The sequence below is a fragment of the Myotis nattereri genome, assembly GCF_964212035.1.
Source record: "Myotis nattereri genome assembly, chromosome: 7".
Lineage (NCBI taxonomy): Eukaryota > Metazoa > Chordata > Mammalia > Chiroptera > Vespertilionidae > Myotis > Myotis nattereri.
In genome coordinates, this window is record NC_138082.1 from 57,135,460 (window position 1) to 57,161,332 (window position 25,873).

Genomic DNA, 25,873 nt, shown 5'->3' on the forward strand with positions numbered 1-25,873 from the left:
CATATTGGTTCGGGCCGATTTCTGGGCTCTCTATTCTATTCCATTGATCTATATGCCTATTCTTGTGCCAGTACCAGGCAGTTTTGAGAACAGTGGCTTTGTAATACAACTTGATATCTGGTATTGAGATCCCACCTACTTTGTTCTTTTTCAGGATTGCTGCAGCTATTCGGGGTCTTTTTTTATTCCAGATGAATTTTTGGAGAGTTCGTTCTAGATCTGTGAAGTATGCCGTTGGTATTTTAATGGGAAGTGCGTTGAATTTATAGATTGCTTTGGGTAGTATGGACATTTTAATGATGTTGATTCTACCAATCCAGGAACACGGTATGTTCTTCCATCTGTTTATGTCTTCCTCTATATCTTTTTTCAACGTCCTGTAGTTTTCTGAGTAGAGGTCTTTTACCTCTTTAGTTAAGTTGATTCCTAGGTAGCTTAATTTTTTTGGTGCAATGGTAAATGGGATTGCTTTTATAATCTCTCTTTCTGAAAGTTCACTACTGGTGTATAGAAATGCCTCAGATTTCTTGGGGTTAATTTTGTATCCTGCTACATTGCCAAATTCATGTATTAAGTCTAGTAGCTTTTGGATGGAGTCTCTGGGGTTTTGTATGTATAATATCATGTCGTCTGCAAATAAGGACAGTTTTACTTCCTCTTTTCCAATTTGGATGCCTTTTATTTCTTCTTCTTGCCGAATTGCAATGGCTAACACTTCCAGTACTATGTTGAACAGGAGTGGTGAGAGGGGGCATCCCTGTCTTGTTCCTGTTCTTAGGGGAAATGGTGTTAGTTTTTGCCCATTGAGTATGATGTTGGCTGTGGGCCTGTCATATATGGCTTTTATTATGTTGAGGTATGATCCTTCTACTCCCACCTTGCTGAGAGTTTTTATCAAAAATGGGTGTTGAATTTTGTCAAATGCTTTTTCTGCATCAATTGATATGACCATGTGGTTTTTTTCTTTCAGTTTGTTTATGTGATGTATCACGTTTATTGATTTGCGGATATTGTACCATCCTTGCATCCCTGGGATAAATCCTACTTGGTCATGGTGTATGATCTTTCTGATGTACTGCTGGATCCGATTTGCTAAGATTTTGTTGAGGATTTTGGCATCTATGTTCATGAGGGATATTGGCCTGTAGTTCTCTTTCATTGTGTTGTCTTTACCTGGTTTTGGTATTAGGGTGATGCTGGCTTCATAGAATGAGCTTGGAAGTGTTCCTTCCTCTTGAATTTTTTTTAGTAGTCTGAGGAGGATAGGTTTTAGTTCTTCCTTGAATGTTTGGTAAAACTCCCCTGTGAAGCCGTCTGGTCCTGGGCTTTTGTTTGATGGAAGCTTTTTGATGACTGCTTCAATTTCTTCCATAGTTATTGGCCTGTTGAGATTTTTAGATTCTTCCTGATTGAGTTTTGGAATGTTGTATTTTTCTAGGAATTTGTCCATTTCCTCCAGGTTGTCTAGTTTGTTGGAGTAGAGCTGTCCATAGTATTTTTTAATGATCATTTGTATTTCTGTGGGGTCTGTTGTTATTTCGCCTCTATCGTTTCTGATTTTGTTTATTTGGGTCCTCTCTCTTTGCTTCTTGGTGAGTCTGGCTAGAGGTTTGTCAATCTTGTTTATCCTTTCAAAGAACCAGCTCTTGGTTTCATTGATTTTCTGTATTGTTTTTTTGGTCTCTATGTCATTTATTTCTGCTCTAATCTTTATTATTTCCTTCCTTCTGCTCACTCTGGGGTTTTCTTGTTGCTCTCTTTCTAATTCTTTGAGTTGTAGAGTTAGATGATTTACTACCATGTTTTCTTGTTTTTTGAGATAGGCCTGTAGAGCTATAAACTTCCCTCTCAAGACTGCTTTCATTGTGTCCCATAGGTTTTGGATTGTTGTGTTTTCATTGTCATTAGTTTCCAGGATGTTTTTAATTTCTTCTTTGATCTCATTGGTAACCCAATCAATATTTAATAGCATGCTATTCAGCTTCCAGGTGTTTGAGTATTTTGGGTTGTTTTTATTGTAGTTTATTTCTAATATTATGCCATCGTGGTCTGTGAAGATGCTTTTTATGATTTCAATCTTCTTGAATTTGGGGATACTTTGCTTGTGACCCAATATATGGTCTATTTTTGAATATGTCTTATGAGCATTTGAGTAGAATGTATATTCCCTGGCTTTGGGGTGGAGTGTTCTGAAGATGTCTATTAAGTCCATCTGATCTAGTGAGTCATTTAGGATTGCTGTATCTTTGCTGATTGTTTGTCTAGAGGGCTTATCCAGTGCTGTCAGTGGTGTATTAAAGTCCCCTACTATGATTGTATTGTTGTCGATCTCTCCTTTGATATCTTCCAGGAGTTTTTTTATGAATTTGGGTGCTCCTGCATTGGGTGCATATATGTTTACCAGAGTTATATCTTCTTGTTGTATTGATCCCTTTAGTATTATGAAGTGGCCTTCCTTATCTCTTGTTATGGCCTTCACTTTGAGGTCTATTTTGTCCGATATAAGTATTGCTACCCCAGCTTTCTTTTCCTTTCCATTTGCCTGAAAGATATTTTTCCATCCTTTCACTTTCAGTCTGTGTGAGTCCCTTCTAATGAGGTGGGTTTCTTGTAGACAGCAGATGTATGGGTCATGTTTTTTTATCCATTCAGCCACTCGATGTCTTTTGTTTGGAGCATTTAGTCCGTTTACGTTTAAAGTTATTATTGAAAGGTACTTGTTTGTAGCCATTTCTGTTTTTGTGTGGCTGTTTTCTTTCTGAGCTTTTTATTTCTTATTTTTATACCAGTCCCTTTAGCATTCCTTGCATTGCTGGCTTGGTGGTGATAAACTCCCTTAGCCTTTTTTTGTCTGTGAAGCTTCTTATTTCCCCTTCAAGTTTGAATGATAGCCTTGCTGGATAGAGTATTCTTGGATTCAGTCCTTTGCTTTGCATCACTTTGTAAATTTCAGTCCATTCTTTTCTGGCCTGATGTGTTTCTGTTGAGAAATCATTTGACAATCTAATGGGAGAGCCCTTGTATGTAACTTTCCGTCTCTCTCTTGCAGCCTGTAAGATTCTCTCTTTGTCCTGAACATTTGCCATGGTAATTATGATGTGTCTTGGTGTGGGTCTTTTCGGGTTCACCTTGTTTGGGACTCTCTGGGCATGTGTGACTTTTTTCTTCCCCACCTCAGGGAAGTTTTCTGATATTATTTCTTCTAATAGGTTTTCTAATCCTTGTTCATCCTTTTGTTGTTCTGGTACTCCTATTATTCGTATGTTGTTTCGTTTCATGTTGTCCCAAAGCTCCCTTAGGCTCTCCTCCTGTCTTTTAATTTTTTTCTCCAATTGCAGTACATTTTGGGTGTGTTTTGCTTCCTTGTCTTCTAATTCACTAATTCGGTCCTCCGCTTCTCCTAGTCTACTGTTGATACTTTCAATGGAGTTTTTCATTGCAGCTATATCACTCTTCATTTCTTCTTGGGTCTTACTTAAGTTGTTGATTTTTTCATCTGTTTCTTCTAGCTTCTTCCATATGTTATCGATTTTTTCATCTGTTTCGTCTTGCTTCTTGCAGAGGTTGTCGATTTTTTCCTCCATCCGGTTTATGCACTCTAGGACCCTTATTCTGAATTCTTTTTCTGTCATGTTGCATGCCTCTGTATTACTTAGCTGCTTTTCTGGAGAGTCCTCCTTCTCTTTCCTTTGGGGGTTTCTTTGTCTACCCATGTTTGATCTCACTGACATATCTAGACGTTGAGTCGTTCAGTGGTTGCTCCCTTGGTGGCAGTGACTCCTTGATCTGTGGTTGCTCTTCGGGCGGTTGCGGTAGCAGCTGCTCTTCAGTTGGCAGCAGCTCCTCTGGTGGATTCTGTTCACAGCTGTGGTGGCTCTTCTGGCTGGTGGGGCGAGGTTTCACGTACAGCTGCTGTTCCTCGGCAGAGGATGTGTTGCTCAGGAGGTTGCTGTTGCTTGGACCTGCTGCGTTGATTTAAAGGCAAAAATACAACACAACAAGGCACCACGTACCAGGCACTATACACAAATATATTCACGATATTAATAACCCCAAATAAAGGTGATCACCCCAATTAAGAGAATTAGGGAACAAGGAAGAAGAAAGAGAAAAAGATAAAAGAGAAATGAAAAGAAAAGTAGGGACCAAAAAAAAAAGGAGTGCAAAAATGAAATTTGGAAAAAGAAGGGGGGAAAATAAAAGCGAGAAAAGAAAAGAAAAAAAAAAAAAAGAGCGAAAAAGAGAATGAAGTGGAAGAGGGGAAGAGACTTTTTATATGAGGAGAATACTCCTATAGAACAGCCATTAATCCCAACAAATTCCAGCAACAGCTCCCTGGAGATGAATGCAAACTAGAAACAACCAATAATATAACGATGAAAATAGAATGGAGAACACTAATCCCAAAATAAAATAAAGAGAAAATAAAATGGCACTTTAAAAAATGGTAAAATGGTAGCAGTAGTAATACTGGTTAAAAATAAGAAGGTAGTGATTAAAAGGGTAAAATCAGGTGATGGAAAAAGAAGAAAAAAAAAAAAAAGAAAAGAAAAAAAAAAGAAAAAAAAAAAAAAGAAAAAAAATTGGTTTCTTAGTTAAAAGGTGGAAAAAAAAAATTGCAGTAGTGAAGGTCCCTTGGTTCTTCTATTCTTCAGTGTGGCTCGCCTTAGACCTGCCAGGTATTCAGGAGAGTGTTGAGTTTCCCTGCGATACACTGTTCCTCTGTGTTGTAAACCACAGTCCTTATTTTAAAGCAGACCGCTTTTGTTTCCCAGACTGCCTTATTTTGTGTTTAGCAAAGAGTCAGTTTGTGGGTCAGCCTCTGGGTGGCAGTGTTTTGGGGTTGGCCTCTGAGGCTATAGGGCCTTTCTGTCCAGTGGAAGTTCACTGCCCAGAGCTGGCTGCGTAATAGTTAGTTACCAGCGCTGTGTTGTTGCTGGGATTGAAAATCCCTCTATAGGCCAGACCCTGTTAACTCCCAGGGATTGATCAGGTTATTTTAATCCTTGATCTTGTACAGGGTGGAATCTGGGTGTGGCTGTGCTCCTTGCCTGGGGGCTGGGGGGAGGAGTCTCACTCTCCGGAGAGAATGGCTGCCCCAGTCCTGTGCTCAGGGGTGTCTCAGCACTCAATTCGCTGCCACCTCTCCCGGCTCCCCCTCTCTCCTCAGTCTCTCCCCAGATTCCACTCCTCCGCACACTCTCCCTCTCTTCAGCACAGGTGAGTGTCTGTATCCGAAATGTCCCATGAACAGGATTCAGTGAAAACAATCAAACAAACGCCGGCCGCGGAAACGGGGAAGGCTTGGTTTCTGTAAGCTTCTTCTCTTACCGGCACTGCATGGTCTGGTCAGCTCTTCAGGCTGCCCCCTTTAGGCTCAGTCCTCTGTGATCACAGCACTGAGCTCTCAATTCCCCCGGCGGCGCCAGGAATCCCGCGGTTCTCCTTTCCCCCGTCAGGGGCTGTGCCTGTCCCAAGGGACGCGGCTGCCGCGCGGTCTCCCTCCGACTCTCTGGGTTCAGAGGTCTGGCAAACTTTCCTGCCCAAATCCCTGGTTTTTTTTTACCTTTCCTGGGGAGTTCTGCTCTTCTCGGCTGCAAACCGTCTCACCAGCTGAGCAATTTCGCCAATTCGGTGTGGGTGTTACTAGTTTCAGCTGCTGACTCCATTTGCTCCGGGACACGACCTGGGACGCGTCTGCCTATATCGCCGCCATCTTCCCCGATTTCGAAATACTATTTCTTGGAAGTTATTCCTCATTAATACTGCATTCTTTTTGTATGGATGTCTAGTATTCCACTGTGTGGATGCACCGTGATTTATGTTAATCCTCCTCTAAGGATATTTTTCCATTGAGTTTTACAGAGAGTGGAAGAGAGTGGGAGAGACAGAGAGAGAGAAACATCAATGTGAGAGAGACACATGGATTGGTTACCTCCTACATACACCTGACGCGGGCCAGTGGTAGAGCTTGCAACCGAGGTACGCGCCCTTGACCGGAATCGAACCCGGGACCCTTTAGTCTGAGGGCTGATGCTCTGTCCACTGAGGCAAACTGGCTAGAGCTGCACTGTGATTTACTTAACCAGTACTATATTGATGGCCATGTAGGTCATTTTCAGTTTTATTTTCATTAACAAGCCTGTAGGGAATAACCTTGTACATATATCATTTCAAACATGTTCATGGGCATATCTGTAGGATCCATTTCTAGTGGTGGAATTGATAGGTTAAAGGGTACGGACATTTTAATTTTGGTAGAAATTTATTGCCAAGATGCTCTAGCCATTGAGCTTGCAAAGTTTCAGATTTCACCAGCAGTGGATGAGAACACTGCCTCCTCACACCCGTGCCGGTCACAGTACAGTTGTCAAACTGATAGGTTTTTGTTTTTTTCTTTGCCAAATGGAGAGGTGAAAAATGACAGTTTAAGGTAGCTTCGATTTGCATTTTTCTTATTTCGGTTGACATAGAATATCTTTTCATAAGTTGAATGCAATTTTTATTTCCTGTTCTGTTCCCTTTATGCTTGTGTCCTTTGTCTATTTTCCTATTGGGTTTTTAAGCTTTTTATTTTCCGTTCATGGGGGCTCCTACGTATTAACAAACTTAGTGCCAGGCCTTTTGTTCTCCTTGTGATATATGACGTTCATGTGGCATTTTGTATAAACATTATTTTGCTGTGCAGATTATTTAAAATTTTGTATCCTTAAGTTTACCAATTTATTAATTTAACAAGTATTTATTGGATACTGTCATGGCACTTGTTCTAGGCAGCAGGCTATACAGTAGTAAAGAAAACAGATCCCAAATCTTGCTCCTTGTAATTCCTTAACGAGTAAAAAATTTAAAGATTAAAAAAAAAAAAAAAGATGTTCAACAAGGATTATAGAGATAAATATATAATCAAACTTTTTGTGGCTTCAGGATTTTGAATCACAGGTAAAAGACCTTTTCCATTCCTACAGTTAAAAACCTACCTCATGGTTCCTTATAGTGTCATGTGTTTTTGGTGTGTGTTTATTTTTTAGTTTTAATTCTTTGATCCATCTGGAATGTTAGGTATGAATGCAACTTAATTTTTCTCCAGGTGCTCTAATCATTAAGGGAAGGCTGAGCTGCTGTAACCAAGGGACTAAAATATGCTATGGTTCAAAGAACATGGATGTTGAGTTTTTCCTCATTTAACAGTCCCAGTGGGAGCAGAGCAGGTCAGCAAAATAGCCAATATTCCCAGGCCCCTTTAATTGTCACTGTAGTTATCTGCATGGTCATAGCTGGCTTGCTACCATATCTGGGTTCCCTCATTGAGAAGGACAGAGGAGAAAGTCCGGGTCAAGTGATCAGAAGTTGCGCACATCACTTCTATCGCTGTTGGTGGGAACTAAGTCATGTGGGCACTTCTGGCTGCCAGGGAGGGTGGGGCCTGCAGGCTCTGCTGGTCAGCGTGGGCCCAAGAAAAAAAACAAAGAGGGAATTTTAGTAGAAAATTAGCAGTCTGTCATTGGCTAGTCAAACTGATTTTACTGAATAGTCCCAACAATTTTCTCCTTTGGTTTCTTTTTGAATTATAAATTCCCAAACACATTTTGGTCTATTTCTGGGAATCTCCATTTACTTTCATTGATCTCTATGCCTATGTGTGTACCAAGATCACACTTTTTTTGTTTGTTTTTTTTAATTATTGGCGCTCAATATGATTTTTTTTTATTTTTGATGGGGTAGTTCCATTTTATAGAATTTTAATATTTATTTGTGTATGTGTGTTTAAAAAAATCATATTCATTTAAATAAACATATCTAGTCATCACTTCCTCCTCCTTAAAACCTGTTAATATTATTATTGGGATTGGGTGTAAAATGTGTAGATGTACTTTGTGAAAAAGGGCTCACATCTTTATGGTGCTAATTTTTCTTATTTGATGATAATGGTGCACAGTGTTTGGGAAAAATTATCTGGACTTTCCAGTCTTTCTATATCTTTGAGCCAGGAAACTTATATAATTGAAGTTGGCGAGAGGGAGGACCATTGTATCATATGATGATGTGTTAAGTTTATTTTGACTTCTGATTATGACTGATGCCTATTTCTTTCTTAAAATTTAATAAACTTGGAACTTGAAAAAACAGCTTTTCTGTTTGAAAGTAAAAAAATTGATATTCCAGGAGTTTTTTACATAAACTTCTTTGTAACACAGATCTGTCAAATTTTTGCATTTGTTTATGATACGGAATACTGTTATTTCCTCATTGTGTGTGTGTGTGTATGTGTGTTAATCTGTACCTTTTTAAGACAACAGCTTTGTTCTCCTTTTCTATTTTTCTTGTAAAATAAAACGCACATACAGATATCCACACAAAGCATACATAACTTAGTGAAATTATAAAAGGGTGAACATTTTTGTGACCACCAGGCAGGTCAATAAACAGAATGCTAGCAGCCTCCTTAGTCCATTGGCATATTCCACGCCACTCATACCCCTCTCCCCCGGTTAGTAACCACTTTCCTGATTTCCATAGTAACTGCCTCCTGGCCTTTCTTTATGGTTTTATTTCCCATGTGCACATATCTAGCTACTGTAGTTTAGTCTTGCCCATCTTTTTATGTCTTTAAGTCTCTTAAACCTCAGGTTCCTCTTCCACTCCTTTACTTTCCTTACAGTTTGTTGAAGAACCTAATCATTTCATCTCTGTGTTCCCACTGGCTGGATTCAATGATTGCAACCTCATAGTCCAATACATTTTTTAAGTTTTTATTTTATTGATTTCAGAGAGGAAGGGAGAGGTAGACAGAGATAGAAACAGCAATGATGAGAGAATCATTGACTCGCTGCCTCCTGCACACCCTACACTGGCGATCAAATTCATAACCCAGCATGTGCCCTGAGAATCAAACTGTGACCTCCTGGTTCATAGGTCAACCACCGAGCCACACCGGCTGGGCCAATACCTTTTCTTTTAGTAGGAAATAGTATTTTTACATTACAGTTTGGGCTGGGTGTGTTTGCTGCTGGGTAGACCATTGTTTCTAGGCCTTTTTAATGAGAGAGGATTTAAACACTTCCAATTCCAGTTCAGTTGATAAGGCTCTCACTTACCCTTTTCTGTATTACATCTGTATCTCCTTAATTCACACAGAGTTCTGCTTCTCCGGAACAGCAGGGGATGATAGACTTCGAGTATGTCTTAGTTACTCATTTGCTTTCTTCCATGGGATACACACAGTATTCTCAACACTGCCACAGGGCTACCACACAGTGCTAGTTATGATACCTGAAAAGCAATAAAAACAATTTCGCTCTGGTAGGCTATCCCATTGTCCCCACATTTATTTATTTTTTTTGGGGGGTGTGTGTGTGTATGATTGTTGAAAATTGGGCAAATTAAAATGCTGATCAGCTTTTAGATGATATTTGGAAGAGGAATGCTTTTAATTTTGTTAGGTGACATGTTGATTTTATATTTATGTTTAGAAAAAAATCCTTATTTGTTAGAGACTTTGTGGGTGAGATGACGTGACATTTGGGATTCTTGTTAAAATACCCCAGGAGAAAATGGGCAGAATAGAGGAAATAAGATTACTCATTTTTGAAATTGGGTGGTAGGATGTTGTTTATTTTTGAAACTAGGAGGTCAAAAATAGGGCTTATTATACTTTTCTCTCTGTTTCTATGTAATGAAATATCTGGAATACAAAATTTAAAAAATCAATTTTATAAACAGTAGGGAAAGATGGCAATAAGGAAGGAGTAGACAGGGAGGCAGGAAAATTATCCTGAATGGGTGGGTGATTCCATTCTTAACCTGCTTGTTTGGTCTTACCTTGGTGACCCTGAAGCTAAAAACCAGGTAACATGTTGAGTGAGAATAAGGTTTAAGGGGTGATTGGCCGGAGAGGAAACTGCCATCCAAGGACACTGAGAAGCAGACACCAGAGAGAGTGGGGCCTCTGAATCCCAGCCAGGGAAGCACGCGGGGGACGCAGGGGTTATCGGCACCGCCGTCCTGCAGAGCGGGCCAGTGAGACCACCCTCGGCATCCCCAGCATCGCCTGAATTACTGAGGGGCTGTCATACTGGGGCATTTCTAGGCCTCATCTCAGGTCAATCGCATCAAAATCTCTGGGCTTGAGGCTTGGGAATCAGTTCTGAGGAAGCTCCCGTGTAAATGTGAAGGATAAGGTAACGTCTGCAGTGAGTCAGATACCTTAGCAAGAGGCGTTTCCGTGATGGAGAGGAGGAGTAGAGGGAGGCCGTGAAGGGAGCTGTGTAGATTGCTCTTTCTAGCAAGTTTTCTGTGAAAGGATGGAGAGAGAGATGGAGGACGTGGGGCTGAGGAGGTGGTGGTTGTTGAAATAGTTGTTGCTCATAATAATATAAGACAGGTTTGCCTGTAAATGTGGGGAATGTGAATGGTCTCCATGTAGGAAGACCGAGTAGTCAGGCTAAGCATGAGCTTCAGCCCACCTCCTCCCAACCCCTACCAGAGAGATTGTTTTGGGGGAAGGACTTGATGGTTCAGGGAGCTTGGAAACTGTCACCATGAATTAGATGTTCTTTTTATTTGTTATTATTTTGAATTCCATATTAAAAGAAGAAAGGCACCGAGTCTTTTCAATGCCTCTGCTTCTCCTGTCCTGACAGGGCCTCCGCGCTCCCTGCAGAGAAGGCAGGTGGGGTCTGGAGTGCTGACCTAGCCACTCTCCTTGATCACTGCTCCCCTGCTCCTCCTCACATTCTCTGTCTTCTCTTTGCGTTTCCTCTTCTTTCTGTTACTCTCACAGCTCTGAAAGGGTTGCCTGGTACGGGGTGGTGTGTTTCAGTTATTAGCTTTGGGACTATTGGAGGGATTCTCATGTTTTCAGGATTTCATAAGCCCCGAGTTGGAAGGTGGTGGAGAGAGGACTGAGGTGAGAATACTGCTCCTTCTGTTGTCCTCTGCCTCGGGGTCTTTGTTTAGTTTTAGTTTTTTAATTAATCCTCACCTGAGGATTTTTTTTTTTTTTTTTAGGGAGGAAGGGAAGAGGAGAGAGGAACAGAGAGAGAGAGAGAGAGAGAGAGAGAGAGAGAGAGAGAGAGAGAAGCAGACATCAATGTGAGAATGTGAGAGAGACACATCGATTGGTTGCCTCCTGCATGCTCACTGACTGGGGTTGAACCTGCAACTGAGGTATGTGCCCTTGATGGGGAATTGAACCCACGACACTTCAGTTCATGGGCCTGTGCTCTTAACTACTGAGCCAAACAAGCCAAGGCTACTTGTGTTTGTTTGTTGTTGTTTTTTTTAAAAATATATTTTATTGATTTTTCACAGAGAGGAAGGGAGAGAGATAGAGAGTTAGAAACATCGATGAGAGAGAAACATCATCAGCCGCCTCCTGCACATCTCCCACTGGGGATACACCCGCAACCCAGGTACATGCCCTTGACCGGAATCGAACCTGGGACCTTTCAGTCCGAAGGCCGACGCTCTATCCACTGAGCCAAACCGGTTTCGGCGCTACTTGTGTTTTTAATAACAGATCGAATTCATCAGTTCTACCCTCTAATATGTCTGCCTCTTGGGAGCATCATCTATTTCCTAAATTTTGTTTCTTTCTCCCCACTTAGTAGAGTGCATTTCTTTTCACTTTTATCTTGTCATTGTTATTTAGTGTTTGGGTTGGGGTGGGTGGTTGTAGGTGGGTGGTCACTTCGATGCTAGCTTGTTCAACTTTGCACTGGCCCTGTGGACATGGCTCATTTTCTTTCTCACGATTGTATTTATACTTTCGATGGATATATTTAAATGAACAGCTGTGCATTTGTTGAGTCATACCACAATTATCTGATTCTGCTTTAGCTGCTCAACTGGCAAAAACATATTTTAGGCTAAGTTGTGAGAGAATTCCATTAATCACATTCTAGATGGGGGAGGGGAGAGGAGAAAGACCACTGTGAGAAGTCAGTTTAAGAGTTCCTTCTCTAAAAGGAACTCTTACCATTTGCTACAGATGGATGGACCTGGAGAGCATTATGCTAAGTGAAATAAGCCAGTCAGAGAAAGATAAGTATCACATGATCTCACTCATATGTGGAATCTAATGAACAAAATAAACTGATGAACAAAATAGATCCAGAGACATAGAACCATGAACAGACTATGGAATCTCAGAGGGAAGGTGGGGCAGGGAGCGGGAAGAGGGGAGGAGAGGGTCAGTGGGGAAAAAACAACAACAAAAAAATAAAGCAGACATCTGTAATACTTTCGACAATAAAGATAAATTAAAAAAAAGGAAAGTCTTTTTAAAGATTAATGTTAATTCGTTATTCCATGATGTTAGAGTAGATTGATTTGGATGCTATTTAAGATGTCACGTGGAGCCCTGGCTGATTTGGCTCAGTGGATAGAGCATTGGCCTATGGACTGAAGAGTCCCGGGTTCGATTCTGGTCAAGGGCACATGCCTGGGTTTCGGGCTCGATCCCCATTGTGGGGCATGCAGGAGGCAGCCAATCAATGATTCTCTTTCATCATTGATATTTCTCTCTCTCTCCTCTCTCTCTCTCTCTCTCTCTCTCTCTCTCTTTCCCTCTCCTTCCCTCCCTCCCTCTCTGAAATCAATAAAATATATTAAACTTTTTTTAAAAAAGGTGTCACCTGGAGAAGCTTTATAAAGGTGTAAATAACCATAAAGATTTAATGGTAGCTTGGTAGGCATAAATCCCTGGCATTGTTGCTAGTGCTGCTCTATTTAAGTAGATAAAGGGTCTGTAAAAGAGTTCCTTTCTGTAAAGTCTAATGTTCTTGACTCAGCATTCTTTGAATTCATCGGCTAAGTATTTTGTTTGAAGTCTCCTGAATACATAACATGTGATACAGAAGACATTACAACTTTCTTTTTCTTCAAATGTATTAATTGCTAGTGGTAGCCTTGATTGAGTCTTTGGCTCCCATCAGCCAGTCTATTTTTCTCTTGACACTTCCTCGGGGTTCTTTCTGAGGGTTATTAATAGGCATGGAAGTATGGCTTTCCAAATAACGTCAATAACTGTTAGAAGACAGGGGGTGGGGAGATAATGTGTCAATTTCTGACTTGTAGGAGATATATTTTCAAGCTACAGAAGCTGTCTCAGAGGTCACTGGGGGTGGCTCTGGGCGGATCAGCTGGTGTCTGCAACTAGAGATCCAAGGAGTTCTTTCCAAATGGGATACTGTCCACCAGGGAGTTGTCTGCTCTGCCCGGAGTCTGCCAGCCGTCTTTTTGTTTGGCTGCTTCTCTTGGATGACACCCTTGAAAACCGAAATCCAAGTTACAGATGATATGTTTTAATTTATCTCAAATACCTGGTTGCTACTATATTAAATTGAGGAGATGGAGCAAGCCCCTCTTCCCCCCCCCCCCCCCCAAGGTAATTTCCTTGCCAAGCTGTACAAAATTCCTTAAACCTCACCTTCCTCTTTCTACCCAAACCAAAGTGTAGCATAGACTAAGAAGTTAAGACACATGCGTTTTAATTTACATCGAGTGCCTAGTATGTGCCAGGCCTGGGTGTGGAGCCATGAGCAAGGCTGAGCTCTTACTTCCATGCTGCTTATATGTTGGTACATGGAGGAAGGTGGTGGGGAAACACCATCAAAATCAACCGACAAACAACCCATTTCACACCAAGGTAAGTGCTGTGAAGAATGCAGGGGAGGTGGAGTGTGGATGGGAAGGACGGCCCTGGCGAGGCTGGTGCAGAAAGGGTGCTTTTCTCACCTCCACAGAAATATGCTCTAGTGTCTCCCATTTAAAAATAAATAAATAAAAGAGAGAGTGGGTTTGGGGGGAAGAGAGAAAGAGAAAAGGAGAGAAAAGAAATATACCTCCCTGGTGCTGATGTCCCTTTCACATTTATTGCCCTTCAAATTATGATAGGTTAATCCTAGTAGCCTTAGAAGTGGGACAGTTGTGTCAGATGGTAGGTGCCTGAAACACCATTTGCCTGGTAACGGGAGGACTAGAGAAGTCTGCACTATTTGATAAAAGGGGAAAGTTGAGGCATAGTTAGAAAGGAGCTGGTGGGCTGAGACCGATTCTGAGGACTTTGGGAGGAAGTGGGATTTTAAATGGACCGTACAGTTACATGTCTAAGAGTTTTGTGTGTGTGTGTGTGTGTGGGGGGGGGGCATGGGGGTGGGAGAGGATAGCAGGCTCCTTCCTACCAGTAGGTTAAAAAAATTGTTCCAGCCACAGTTTGAAAACTGGGGGGCAAGGAGTGAGCCCTGAGCTGCCTGCCGAGGAGAATATCACCAAACAGCTGGGAGATGATGGGGTCCTATCAGTTGAAACAAAGCAGGAGAGCCACGGCTATTTGATACAGAGGGAATGAAGTGGAAAACGAGGGACAGTTTCCATGTAGTCAAGCGTGTAGAAATAAAACCCGCCTTGAGATACCAGTAAGGCATGGAGTGGGTGACCAAAACATTGGACTCTCAGAAGCTTAGCGTAGTTAATATTAATATCTATGTATCTGGTAGTGTATAAAGTCACTTTCATTCTGTAGACAATTAAAGTAAATTTACTGGGGATTCAAGGTTTCTTACATGGTAGCCTAACTTAAATCGTTCACTTGCTTTCATTCAGTTAAGCCTGATCTCCCCCGAGCCCTTCACAGATAAAATCAGTCTTTCCCTCTCCTTTCCAAACCATGTCTTCTTGTCACAGCTGGAATGTTTGCAGTGTAACTCTTTCAGTCAAAACCTTTTTTTCCCCCTGAAATAATCTGTAATTAGTTCCTCTAACTACGGGATGAACCGATCCAGGGGCTGGATTTCAGTTCTATAGGACTTGTCCAAGAAGCTATTTGTATTCATCTATCACCAAAGATCAAATTACATGCTAATATTCTGAAAGTAACACCCACCGGAACCCTCCAGCAGCAGTGAAGTCTATATAAAACCGAGCCCTGGCAACTTGCACATCACCAGTTCAGACAGAGTGTGGTGTTAAAAATATTTCACAGGTCATTTGTGAACTGGAGAAAAGACCCTGACTTAACTTATATGGTATGATGGCTTCGGTTTAGCCTTTCTTTGCAGCTATAACTGACAGCCCATGTCATTTTCACCCCTGTTAAGGCCCAGGTAGTGTGGAGCAAGCTGCCCTTGGTCTCTCTCTCTCTCTCTCTCTCTCTCTCTCTCTCTCTCTCTCTCTCTCTCTGCCTTTGAGCATAGAAGAGGCATAACTGTTCTCACATAATGGCTGATTTTTGTCCCACTTGGAGGTGGTTATTGTAAGTATACCTTCCCTCAAAGTTTCCTGTCTAGAATTTGTCTTACTAGATCTAACTTTGTTCTAAAATGTGCCTGACATACACTAATTTCTGTTTTTATTTTGAGATGTGAGTTATAAGAGAACTGAAATGTGGGGGTGGGGAGTGTGATATAGAAATGCTGTATTGTCAAGGTGGTTTTTTTTTTTCTCCACACCAAGATCTTTTCAGAGTATATGAAATTAATTTTGAATTTAGAGAGATGGAAAGAGGTCATGATTGAAAAGTGACCCAAATAACCATGAATAAAGATTGTTTTCTAAGACGAAAATCAAGGTGGTTAAAGTGAATGTGTTGAGGCATGGATAATATGTTAAGGATGACAAAAGCAGACGAAAGCAGCTTAACTAGTGTCGTGAAGGTGTGAGAGTGGTGGTTGGTTAAGAGCTGAACTCTGATTACTTCTACCCACCCACTGAAAATTCTACCCCCTGAAAATTTTATAGATGTTCTTATGTGTAAAAAGGGGTGAATGTGAATATTTATTTCACAGCATTTTGGGGAGAGATTGAATATGATACACATGATCCCTAAGCATAGTGCCTGGCTGGTTAGTTAGTGCTGCTACCTTTAGGGTGATAAGGACGTATTTTTGACAGATAACTAGGAGAAAGCAGAATTACTCTCACTTCTGCTTTGCCTCTATCATTGACATTTAAAAAGAATGAGGTTATGAGGTTCTCCCCCCCCCCCCCGTCCCTCCCCCCCGTCCCTTACTGAAGGTTTAGCATAGACTGTATAAAGAGATATAAAGGAAGAACTGTCCTGGCAGAGTAGTGACAACCCCCACCCTTGGTGAGGGACTTCAGCTGGATAGCGTCATTCAAAGCATGGATGGGTGCATGTACAACCTGTCTTTCAAGATTCTTTCTAATTCAGAGAATGTTAGATGTTGAATTAAGAGTATCAAGAAAGTCCTTATCGTACGAGTAGGTACAAGTAAGTAAATTATATCTTGAACCAATGGACAAACCAAATGAGTTTAGGTTACCAGCCCTGACAAATGAATATTTGGTAGAATTTTATGAAGGGGAAAAAATCATAGGGTTCATCTTACAACTTTCTCTTCATCTACAATATTATGGATAACAAATTGTGTGCTGTTCATAAGTATAGGTTTTAGAAATAGCCTTTATTTTTTGCCATAGATTATTAATTAGATTGCTTAATATGAGTACTAAAAGTTGACAATAAAAGTACATTTACACTCTGGATTACTTTGTGACCAATATCAAAATGCTTTGTGATTTTTTTGTGGGGGTAATGTATTGGAGTGTATCTGTGGTTTTATCCAGCTGTAAAATTGTGATGAGCAAAAGAAGTGCCAAACTTGGTCTCAAGCCCACACATGTTAAAAATTGAGCTAAACACTAGCTCCTTAACTGGATATCAGTCTGATCTATAAATGGAGTTTGAAAAGTACCATGGGATTTGGAAAGCAGTTCTGTTCTGCCCTGGTGATATGCCTGTTTTTAGTAGAATTATCATGGGAATACACTATCTCCCTAGATCAGTGATGGCGAACCTATGACACTCGTGTCAGAGGTGACACGCGAACTCATTTTTTTGGTTGATTTTTCTTTTTTAAATGGCATTTAAATATATAAAATAAGTATAAAAAATATAAGTCATTGTTTTACTATGGTTGCAAATATCAAAAAATTTCTATATGTGACACGGCACCAGAGTTAAGTTAGGGTTTTTCAAAATGCTGACATGCCGAGCTCAAAAGGTTCGCCATCACTGCCCTAGATTGTAGTCCTGAACATTGAAAGAGAGGGTACTGACCTAAAGGGGGAAACTTAGCTGAGTCAGGAGGTCCTTATGTGTGAAGTATCAAGATCAGTTACGAGGGATACAGGGCCTTATCCAAGAGCAGAAAGGAGATTGTATACACTGCAGGCAAAAATCCATGCTCCGAACCTTTCAGGTAATGTTCTGTAGTCCCCAGTAAGTAGCCTATGATTTTTCAGTTAGGGATTTTGGCCTTAGAACATTACATAAGGATTTGGTTGAACCTAAACAAGATGAGCAGTTGAGTATTTTCTTATGACAGGTTTATGTCTCATTTAAAAAAATATTTAGATGTGTACATAAAATATTATTCCTATATTTTAAAAAAATCTAATGTCTTATTTCTTGACCATAGATTTTGTTGACTTCCTTGATGTTAATTGGGAGGCTAATGAGATTTTTAAACCTGTGGAACAGTAGCATTTTTCTTAGGTAGTGGGTAAATGCTCAGCCTAAAATGTACCGTGTGGTTATCTGTATGGTAGAAGAACTGATCAAATAAAGAATAAGATGATGGTTCTCAAAGTGTGGTCCAAGTGGAGCTCCCATGACTTCCTCAGGGGTTCCGTGAGATCCTCCTTCTTCCAGGGACATGTTCAAGGCTGGATTCGCTATATGTACTTCAACCGATACGTGTTCTAGCAGACTGAATGTAGACTCATATATGAGAGTCCAGTTGTTTTCTATTAAGCCAAACATTATTGAGATTTGCAAAAAATGCAAAACAGTGCTACTTTTTTCAGTATATTTATTTCTTTATTGTTTGGGGGGGGGGGTAATAGTTGTTTTTTCAATTTATAAAAAATAAGCTAGGCCGAAACCGGTTTGGCTCGGATAGAGCGTCGGCCTGCGGACTGAAAGGTCCTAGGTTCGATTCCGGTCAAGGGCATGTACCAGGGTTGCGGGCACATACCCAGTAGGAGATGTGCAGGAGGCAGCTGATCGATGTTTCTCTCTCATCGATGTTTCTAACTCTCTATCTCTCTCCCTTCCTCTCTGTAAAAAAATCAATAAAATATATTTTAAAAAAAATAAGCTAGTATGCTTATTATTTTAAGAGAAATACAATATTTTAAAAATTCTCTTTTGCTTTCTAATAGAGTAAATGTTGATAGACATAGCCCACAGAGCTAAGCTCCTTAGGGGCCTCAATATTTTTCAAAAGTATAAAACGATTCTGAGACCAAAACATTTGTAAACCACTGGAATAGGGCATCTCTGAACTGTGGAATTATTACCACTCTCTTTTCCCACTACCAGTACTTCTTTTTTTGCCAACCCACATTTTTTACTTTAACGTTTTCTTTCTTTCCTTTTTTTTTTTTTTTTACTTTTAAAGACAGTTTTCTCGTTTTAGTATATTTTAAAATTAGAAATAGATCCTTGGGGCTTAAAGTTGGGATGGTAGCATATTGATATTTCTTAATAATTAAAATATGATGAGGACATTTATTCCAGAATATTCTGCTTTCTACATTCTTTCCCTCTTTTCCCGTCTGTATTTAATAGCGGAATGAACTGAGCAGCACAGACACTCCAAACATAGCAAAATGGCAACCAGGCAATGATGATGATGATTCTTCCCCAGAGATTTCTGGCAGATTTTGAGTTTTCTGTCTATAAACAATAGATTAGCTTGGGGAATGAATTTCTAACTCTTTTTTTTTCTGTTTTATACTTATGAGCCTAAATTAATATTTTAGTTTTGCTTGTACAATTATGATCTGTTAAGGGATATTTTGAGGCATGGGCTTTTCTTGGCTTTGTCACAGGAAAAAATGCCAATAGTGATTGTCTTTTAGATTTTTTTAATAGTGAAAGGATTCTTGATTTTGAAATTTGAAGCTTGTTAACTTCTAACTTTTACTATTAACTGAACATATTTTACAGATTAATGTTAGAGAGATGGTAAATGTCTTAATCCCACCATTTCTTTGCAAGTGTATATGTGCCTATGTGTAGGAAAGGGCTGGAAGAGATTGCTGTGTCTTTAGAATTTTTTTTTTTATTTTTTTTTTAATTTATTGCTTAAAGTATTACAAAGGGTATTACATATGTGTCCATTTTATCCCCCCGCCCTAGACAGTCCCCTAGCCTCCCCTATCCCCCAATGTCTTATTCCACTGGTTATGCTTATATGCATGCATACAAGTCCTTTAGTTGATCTCTTACCCCCCTACCTCCTGCCCCCCAACCCTCCCCGGCCTTCCCGCTGCAGTTTGACAATCTGTTTGAGGCAGCTCTGCCTCTGTATCTATTATTGTTCAAAAGTTTATAATGGTCTCTATTATCCATGAATGAGTGAGATCATGTGGTATTTTTCCTTCATTGACTGGCTTATTTCACTTAGCATAATGCTCTCCAGTTCCATCCATGACGTTGCAAATGGTAAGAGTTCCTTCCTTTTTAGAGCAGCATAGTATTCCATCGTGTAGATGTACCACAGTTTTCTAATCCATTCATCTACTGATGGGCACTTAGGCTGTTTCCAGATCTTAGCTATGGTGAATTGTGCTGCTATGAACATAAGGGTGCATATATCCTTTCTGACTGGTGTTTCTGGTTTCTTGGGATATATTCCTAGAAGTGGGATCACAGGGTCAAATGGGAGTTCCATTTTCAGTTTTTTGAGGAAACTCCATACTGTCTTCCATAGTGGCTGCACCAGTCTGCATTCCCACCAGCAGTGCACAAGTGTTCCTTTTTCTCCACATCCTCTCCAGCACTTGTCGTTTGTTGATTTGTTGATGATAGCCAGTCTGACAGGTGTGAGATGGTACCTCATTGTTGTTTTGATTTGCATCTCTCGGATGATTAGTGACTTTGAGCATGTTTTCATATGTCTCTTGGCTTTCTGAATGTCCTCTTTTGAAAGGTGTCTATTTAGGTCCTTTGCCCATTTTTTGATTGGATTGTTTATCTTCCTTTTGTTGAGTTGTATGAGTTCCCTATAAATTTTGGAGATTAGGCCCTTATCAGATATGACATTGGCAAATATGTTTTCCCACACAGTGGGTTTTCTCGTTGTTTTGTTGATGGTTTCTTTTGCTGTGCAGAAGCTTTTTATTTTGATGTAGTCCCATTTGTTCATTTTCTCTTTAGTTTCAAGTGCCCTAGGAGCTATATCAGTGAAGAAATTGCTTCGGCATATGTCTGAGATTTTGTTGCCTTTGAATTCTTCTAGAATTTTTATGGTTTCCTGTCGTACATTTAAGTCCTTTATCCATTTTGAGTTTATTTTTGTGTAGGGTGTAAGTTGGTGGTCTAGTTTCATTTTCTTGCATATATCTGTCCAATTTTCCCAACACCATTTATTGAAGAGACTATCTTGGCTCCATTGTATGTTCTTGCCTCCTTTGTCAAATATTAATTGAGCATATTGGTTCGGGCCGATTTCTGGGCTCTCTATTCTATTCCATTGATCTATATGCCTATTCTTGTGCCAGTACCAGGCAGTTTTGAGAACAGTGGCTTTGTAATACAACTTGATATCTGGTATTGAGATCCCACCTACTTTGGTCTTTTTCAGGATGGCTGTAGCTATTCGGGGTCTTTTTTTATTCCAGATGAATTTTTGGAGAGTTCGTTCTAGATCTTTGAAGTATGCCGTTGGTATTTTAATGGGAAGTGCGTTGAATTTATAGATTGCTTTGGGTAGTATGGACATTTAAATGATGTTGATTCTACCAATCCATGAACACGGTATGTTCTTCCATCTGTTTATGTCTTCCTCTATATCTTTTTTCAACGTCCTGTGGTTTTCTGAGTAGAGGTCTTTTACCTCTTTAGTTAAGTTTATTCCTAGGTAGCTTAATTTTTTTGGTGCGATGGTAAACGGGATTGTTTTTATAATCTCTCTTTCTGAAAGTTCACTATTGGTGTATAGAAATGCCTCAGATTTCTTGGGGTTAATTTTGTATCCTGCTACATTGCCAAATTCATGTATTAAGTCTAGTAGCTTTTTGATGGAGTCGCTAGGGTTTTGTATGTATAATATCATGTCTTCTGCAAATAAGGACAGTTTTACTTCCTCTTTTCCAATTTGGATGCCTTTTATTTCTTCTTCTTGCCGAATTGCAATGGCTAACACTTCCAGTAATATGTTGAACAGGAGTGGTGAGAGTGGGCATCCCTTTCTTGTTCCTGTTCTTAGGGGAAATGGTGTTAGTTTTTGTCCATTGAGTATGATGTGTGTCTTTAGAATTTAAATTTAAATTGAACTCATTAATTTAGAGGAAATTCAGATTCAACAAGTATTAAATGTGCACCTCCTTGGCTCTGTTAGCAATGAACAAAATAGACTATAGATTTTGCTACCATCAAGATTACAGTCTAGTGAGGCAAGCAGATATCCAAAAGCACACAGGTATGAATAAGTAATTATTAATTATGATAAATGCAGTGGGTGAAAGTTAACATGGTATATGAGAGTATAAAGAGGGCATCTGAGTGTAGGCAAGCTTCTGGAAGGAAGCGAATTTAAGGTGAGACTTGAGGGATGAGTAGGAATTTGCCAGGTTGGATCCTGAAAGAAGGGCCCAAGCACAGGAGTGTCTTGTACACAAGGGTCCCGAGATCGGCAGGAAGCTGGCTGCAGTGCCTGGGAAATGGGGTGGTGAGGGGCCAGTTGTGAGAACTAAGGGTAAGGGGCCTTGAAGGCATGAACATAGAGAGGTGAGGAGAAGGCTTGCTAGGGCTTACCCGGACATTACCGAGGTCTGACCCTGGCCTACCTCCAGTCTTCTTGGGTTTTCTCCTCTTTCTTTAAAACTCTTCTCTCTAGGCTCTCTGCGTCCTAGCCTGGTGTGTGTGTGTGTATGTGTGTACTTTCAATATGTCTTACGTCCTGAGGACACACCTTGCTTGCCCTGGTCATAGGGTCTCTATGGAAACTGACAAGCTGTGTCTATTTCCTTAAATGCTGCCTGTCTCCAACACAGGGTGCTACCCACCCCAATTCTCTCTCTCTTTAACCTCTCTCTCTCTCTCACACACACACCCAGGCTTATCCTTTTTCTAGTCTGGTTTTTATTTGGATATAACCTCCCCAGGGAAGTTCCTCCATCCTTCAGGAAGTCTCAAGTTGTTTTGTTAGCGCTCATGTTTAACCATGGTTTTGTTTTGTTTTGTTTTTACATTTAATCCAGTATTTAATTATACAATCTTTTGGATGATTATTTGATTACCAACATAGACAGTAAGCTTAGCGATAGTAAGGACCATGCTTATATCTTTACTAGAAGGCCTGGTGCATCTGTGCACCAGTGGGGTCCCTCAGCCTGGCCTGCGTCCTCTTGCAATCCAGGACCCCTGGGGGGATGTCGTTCTGCTGGGTTACGCTCCGCTCTCACTCATGCTGGCCCCTCTGCTCCTGCTGCCGCCACCACCACTCGGTAGCACGCTGCCATGGAGGCTGGAAAGGCTTGTGAGGCTGCAGTTGCGCTTGCCAGCTGTGAGCCTGGTGTTTGGCGCCCCTCAGTCAGCTGAGTGGCGCTCCCGCTGTGGGAGTGCACTGACCACCAGGGGGCAGCTCCTGCATTGAGCATCTGCTCCCTGGTGGTCAGTGCATATCATAGCGACAAGTGAAACGGTCGTTTGGTTGCTTAGGCTTTTATATATATAGATTACTCTAAGTTTCTAAAGTCTAGTAAACAGTAGTCTCTCATTAGTTGTGGAAGGAAGGAAGGAAGGAAGGAAAGAAGGAAGGAAGGAAGGAAGGAAGGGAGGGCTGGAATTCATAGATAAAACTAAGATAGTCCAGTCGTTTTAAAAAGGTTTTGATAACATGTCCCATTGGTTAAAAAGTTTTTTGAGCAGGCACCCTCAATATGTATGTTGGTTATAAGTTTTATGTAAAATAAAAACTATTATAAAACATACATAAAATAGAAATTTTCAAAAGATTAAAGATGAAATATTTAAGGGACTGCTAATGGTGATGACATCTTATTAATGAAAATCTCAGATTTCTCAGGATAATGTTTATTGTTTATGATACTGGATGTAAATCAATTTTTAAGTATTTTTTTATTTTGAAGTTGGGCATTCTCTTTTTCTTAAAAAATATGTTTTTATTGATTTTAGAGAGGGGAAGGGAGAGGGACAGAGGATAGAAACATCAATGATGAGAGAGAATCATTGATCAGCTGCCTCCTGCATGCTCCCCACCGGAGATCGAGCCCACAACCTGGGCATGTGCCCTGACCCGGAAGCTAACCACGACCTGCTGATTCATGGGTCAATGCTCAATCATTGAGCCACACTAGCCAGGAGGGGAGACAACTTTATGTCAGATTCAACTGAATGTTAACTGCTTTGTTCTAGTAATGTGATTAATGGAAAAACTACTTGGATGAGAGAAATCAGCTTCACATTTTCTTACTCTTCTCTACAGATTAATACCATATTTAATCTGTAGTTTCTTTAATGTTCTTAGAACCCTTCCCATTGGAGGAGGGCTCATTTCATTATAACTAGCCAATTCAACCTGTAATTCTACTTAAATGGAACCTTAAAAGGATAGTACGGGGGTGTAGTCTCCACACTTTCACATTATATCTCCCACTCTTTCTGAAAGATACTTCTTATACTAGACTGTCAACAGGAATTGTGACAGAGACCAAATAAAGGCCCAAGTTATTTATGGCTCTATTAGATAAACAAATTTAATATAAGATAATATTTTTAAAAATTTATTGACTGATTGTAGAGAGAGAGACACTGATTTGTTGTTCCACTTATTTATATATTCATTGGTTGATTCTTGTATGTGTCCTGACTGGGCATCGAACCCGCAACCTTGGTGTATTGGGACAACACTCTAACAAACTGATCTACCTGGCCAGGGCTGTAAGGTAAAAATTTTTGAATGTTAATTCCACAAGTCAGTGAGTTGTCTTACTTGACCATTGGATACATGTACCCTTTTGGAGACAAGTGGTCTTGTGCTGGAGACAGACATAAACAATGAATTCATTCCAAGTGGTGTTAGACCACTGGGGGGTTAAAATCTTCTGACAGAGAGCTGTTCCACCAAGTGTTTGCCTTTTGAGCTAGATTATGAATGCAGGAGGAGGCAGTTGGGTAGGAGAGGGGTGGAGGAGGAGACTCAGGGCATTTGAGGCAGATGGAACCAACACAGTGTTCATGTTCATGATGTGGTGTTGGAGGAATCTGGTTGTGAGGGCCAAGATGAGGTAGTTTGTATGTCACAAATAAGGGCTCACTATAGACAAGATCTACGTGAGCATGGGAATAATAACAGCAGTAAAAGGGGCTCACTCAAATTTCATGTTCTTTTAGTATAAAAGGAAGGTACACAAACACATCTCCTTTTCTCCCCTTCCTCATGTTGTTAATAGAGAAGGGATAGGTTGAAATACAATTATGAACAAATTGGAATGAAGGCTGGTAACAGAGGATGGAGGTGTGGGGAATGAACAATCAGACTATCAACCTCAGAATGTGATCTTAAGAAGATGAGTCAGGAATCCACTCTAAACTGCTTACATAGCAACAGGCTTTTGCTCTTTGCTTGGAAGCTGTAAGAGTGAGATAGCACACTAACCTATTTATTAAAGAACTTTACCCATTTTCTTCTTCTTCTTCTTTTTTTTACCATCCAGAAAATCACAACTAGACAAAGGTTTAATTTTTAAAAATTATTTCTTGTAATAAAGAACTCATATAACCAAACGGTCATCCTATTCCTGAAACTTTTCAAGTTTATTCAAATGGAAAAGTTCTCTTTTGTAGTCTTTTACCCCATAACATTGATCTTTTGCCAATGTAGTTTCAGAGCAGTATCAACTTGAAATTTTTATCAGGTATCTTATTTTCTCTCAGTTATAGTTTTACATATTGCACATTTACATGATTTCTTCCTGTCTTGGTTATGTCTGTCCTCTGTTAAATTTGAGGTTGATAAAGGAAAGCATTGTTTTGCCATAGATGAGGGATATGTTGTAGGTTTGCTTTTTTCCCCTTGGGGCAGTATGAAGAGCAAGGAGAAGTAAGGCTCAAACACAGTAATTTGGCTTGAATGATTCAGTCACTTAATCTTTATCATATTGTACGAGCAGTCTATTCATGCTTCTGAGAGGTTTTAATTTAATGCCAATTCTGCATTCAATAGGGTAAGATAAAATTCAAATCTAAGATCCTTTGGGAATGCCTAGCTTTATATAGCTGAGAACTTTTCCTGCCCCTGTTGAGTTCTTTGTAAGAGGGTAGACTCAGAGAAAATCACCTTAGAGTGGCCACCAGCAGGAGGTACATCTGATTAACTTCTTAAGATGATTTGTTTAGATCTATGTAAAGGGTATGTGTTTAAATATACTAAGAAATAAGGCAACATATGTGAGGGGGATTTGTAAGAAAGGCCTTGAATGGCAGTTTGAAAATGGTATGCTTAATTTAACTTGTCATCCTGCAGTTAAATTTTTTGTCTTACTTATATCTCTCTTTTTTCTCCACAGTTGTACAATGGTAGATGGAGTGATGATTCTTCCTGTGCTAATGATGATGGCTTTCCCTTCCCCAAGTATGGAAGGTAAGAGGCTCACAGCTGTTTGGGTAGCTCAAAGTGTACAGTCGTGTGCCACATGGTGACGTTTTGGTCAAGGACAGATAAACATATGCAATGGTGGTTCTATAAGATTATAATGGAGATGAAAGATTCGTATCACCTGGTGACATCATAGCCACTGAAAGGTCATAGTACAACACATTACTCACATGTTTGTGGAGATGCTGGTGTAAACAATCCTGCACTCTCAGTCATAA

The 25,873-nt window shown here is 40.2% G+C and overlaps 1 protein-coding gene across 1 annotated transcript in view; it reads left to right on the top strand.

Moving 5' to 3' along the window:
- ACVR1 (activin A receptor type 1) overlaps window positions 1-25,873 on the top strand; it is an 82,432-nt gene that overhangs the window by 4,101 nt on the left and 52,458 nt on the right. Inside the window, exon 2 of the mRNA XM_081095589.1 lies at window positions 25,567-25,640. Within this exon, the coding sequence (XP_080951715.1) occupies window positions 25,574-25,640 (67 nt within the window). The 5' untranslated portion in view covers window positions 25,567-25,573. The remainder of the gene's footprint in view (window positions 1-25,566; window positions 25,641-25,873) is intronic.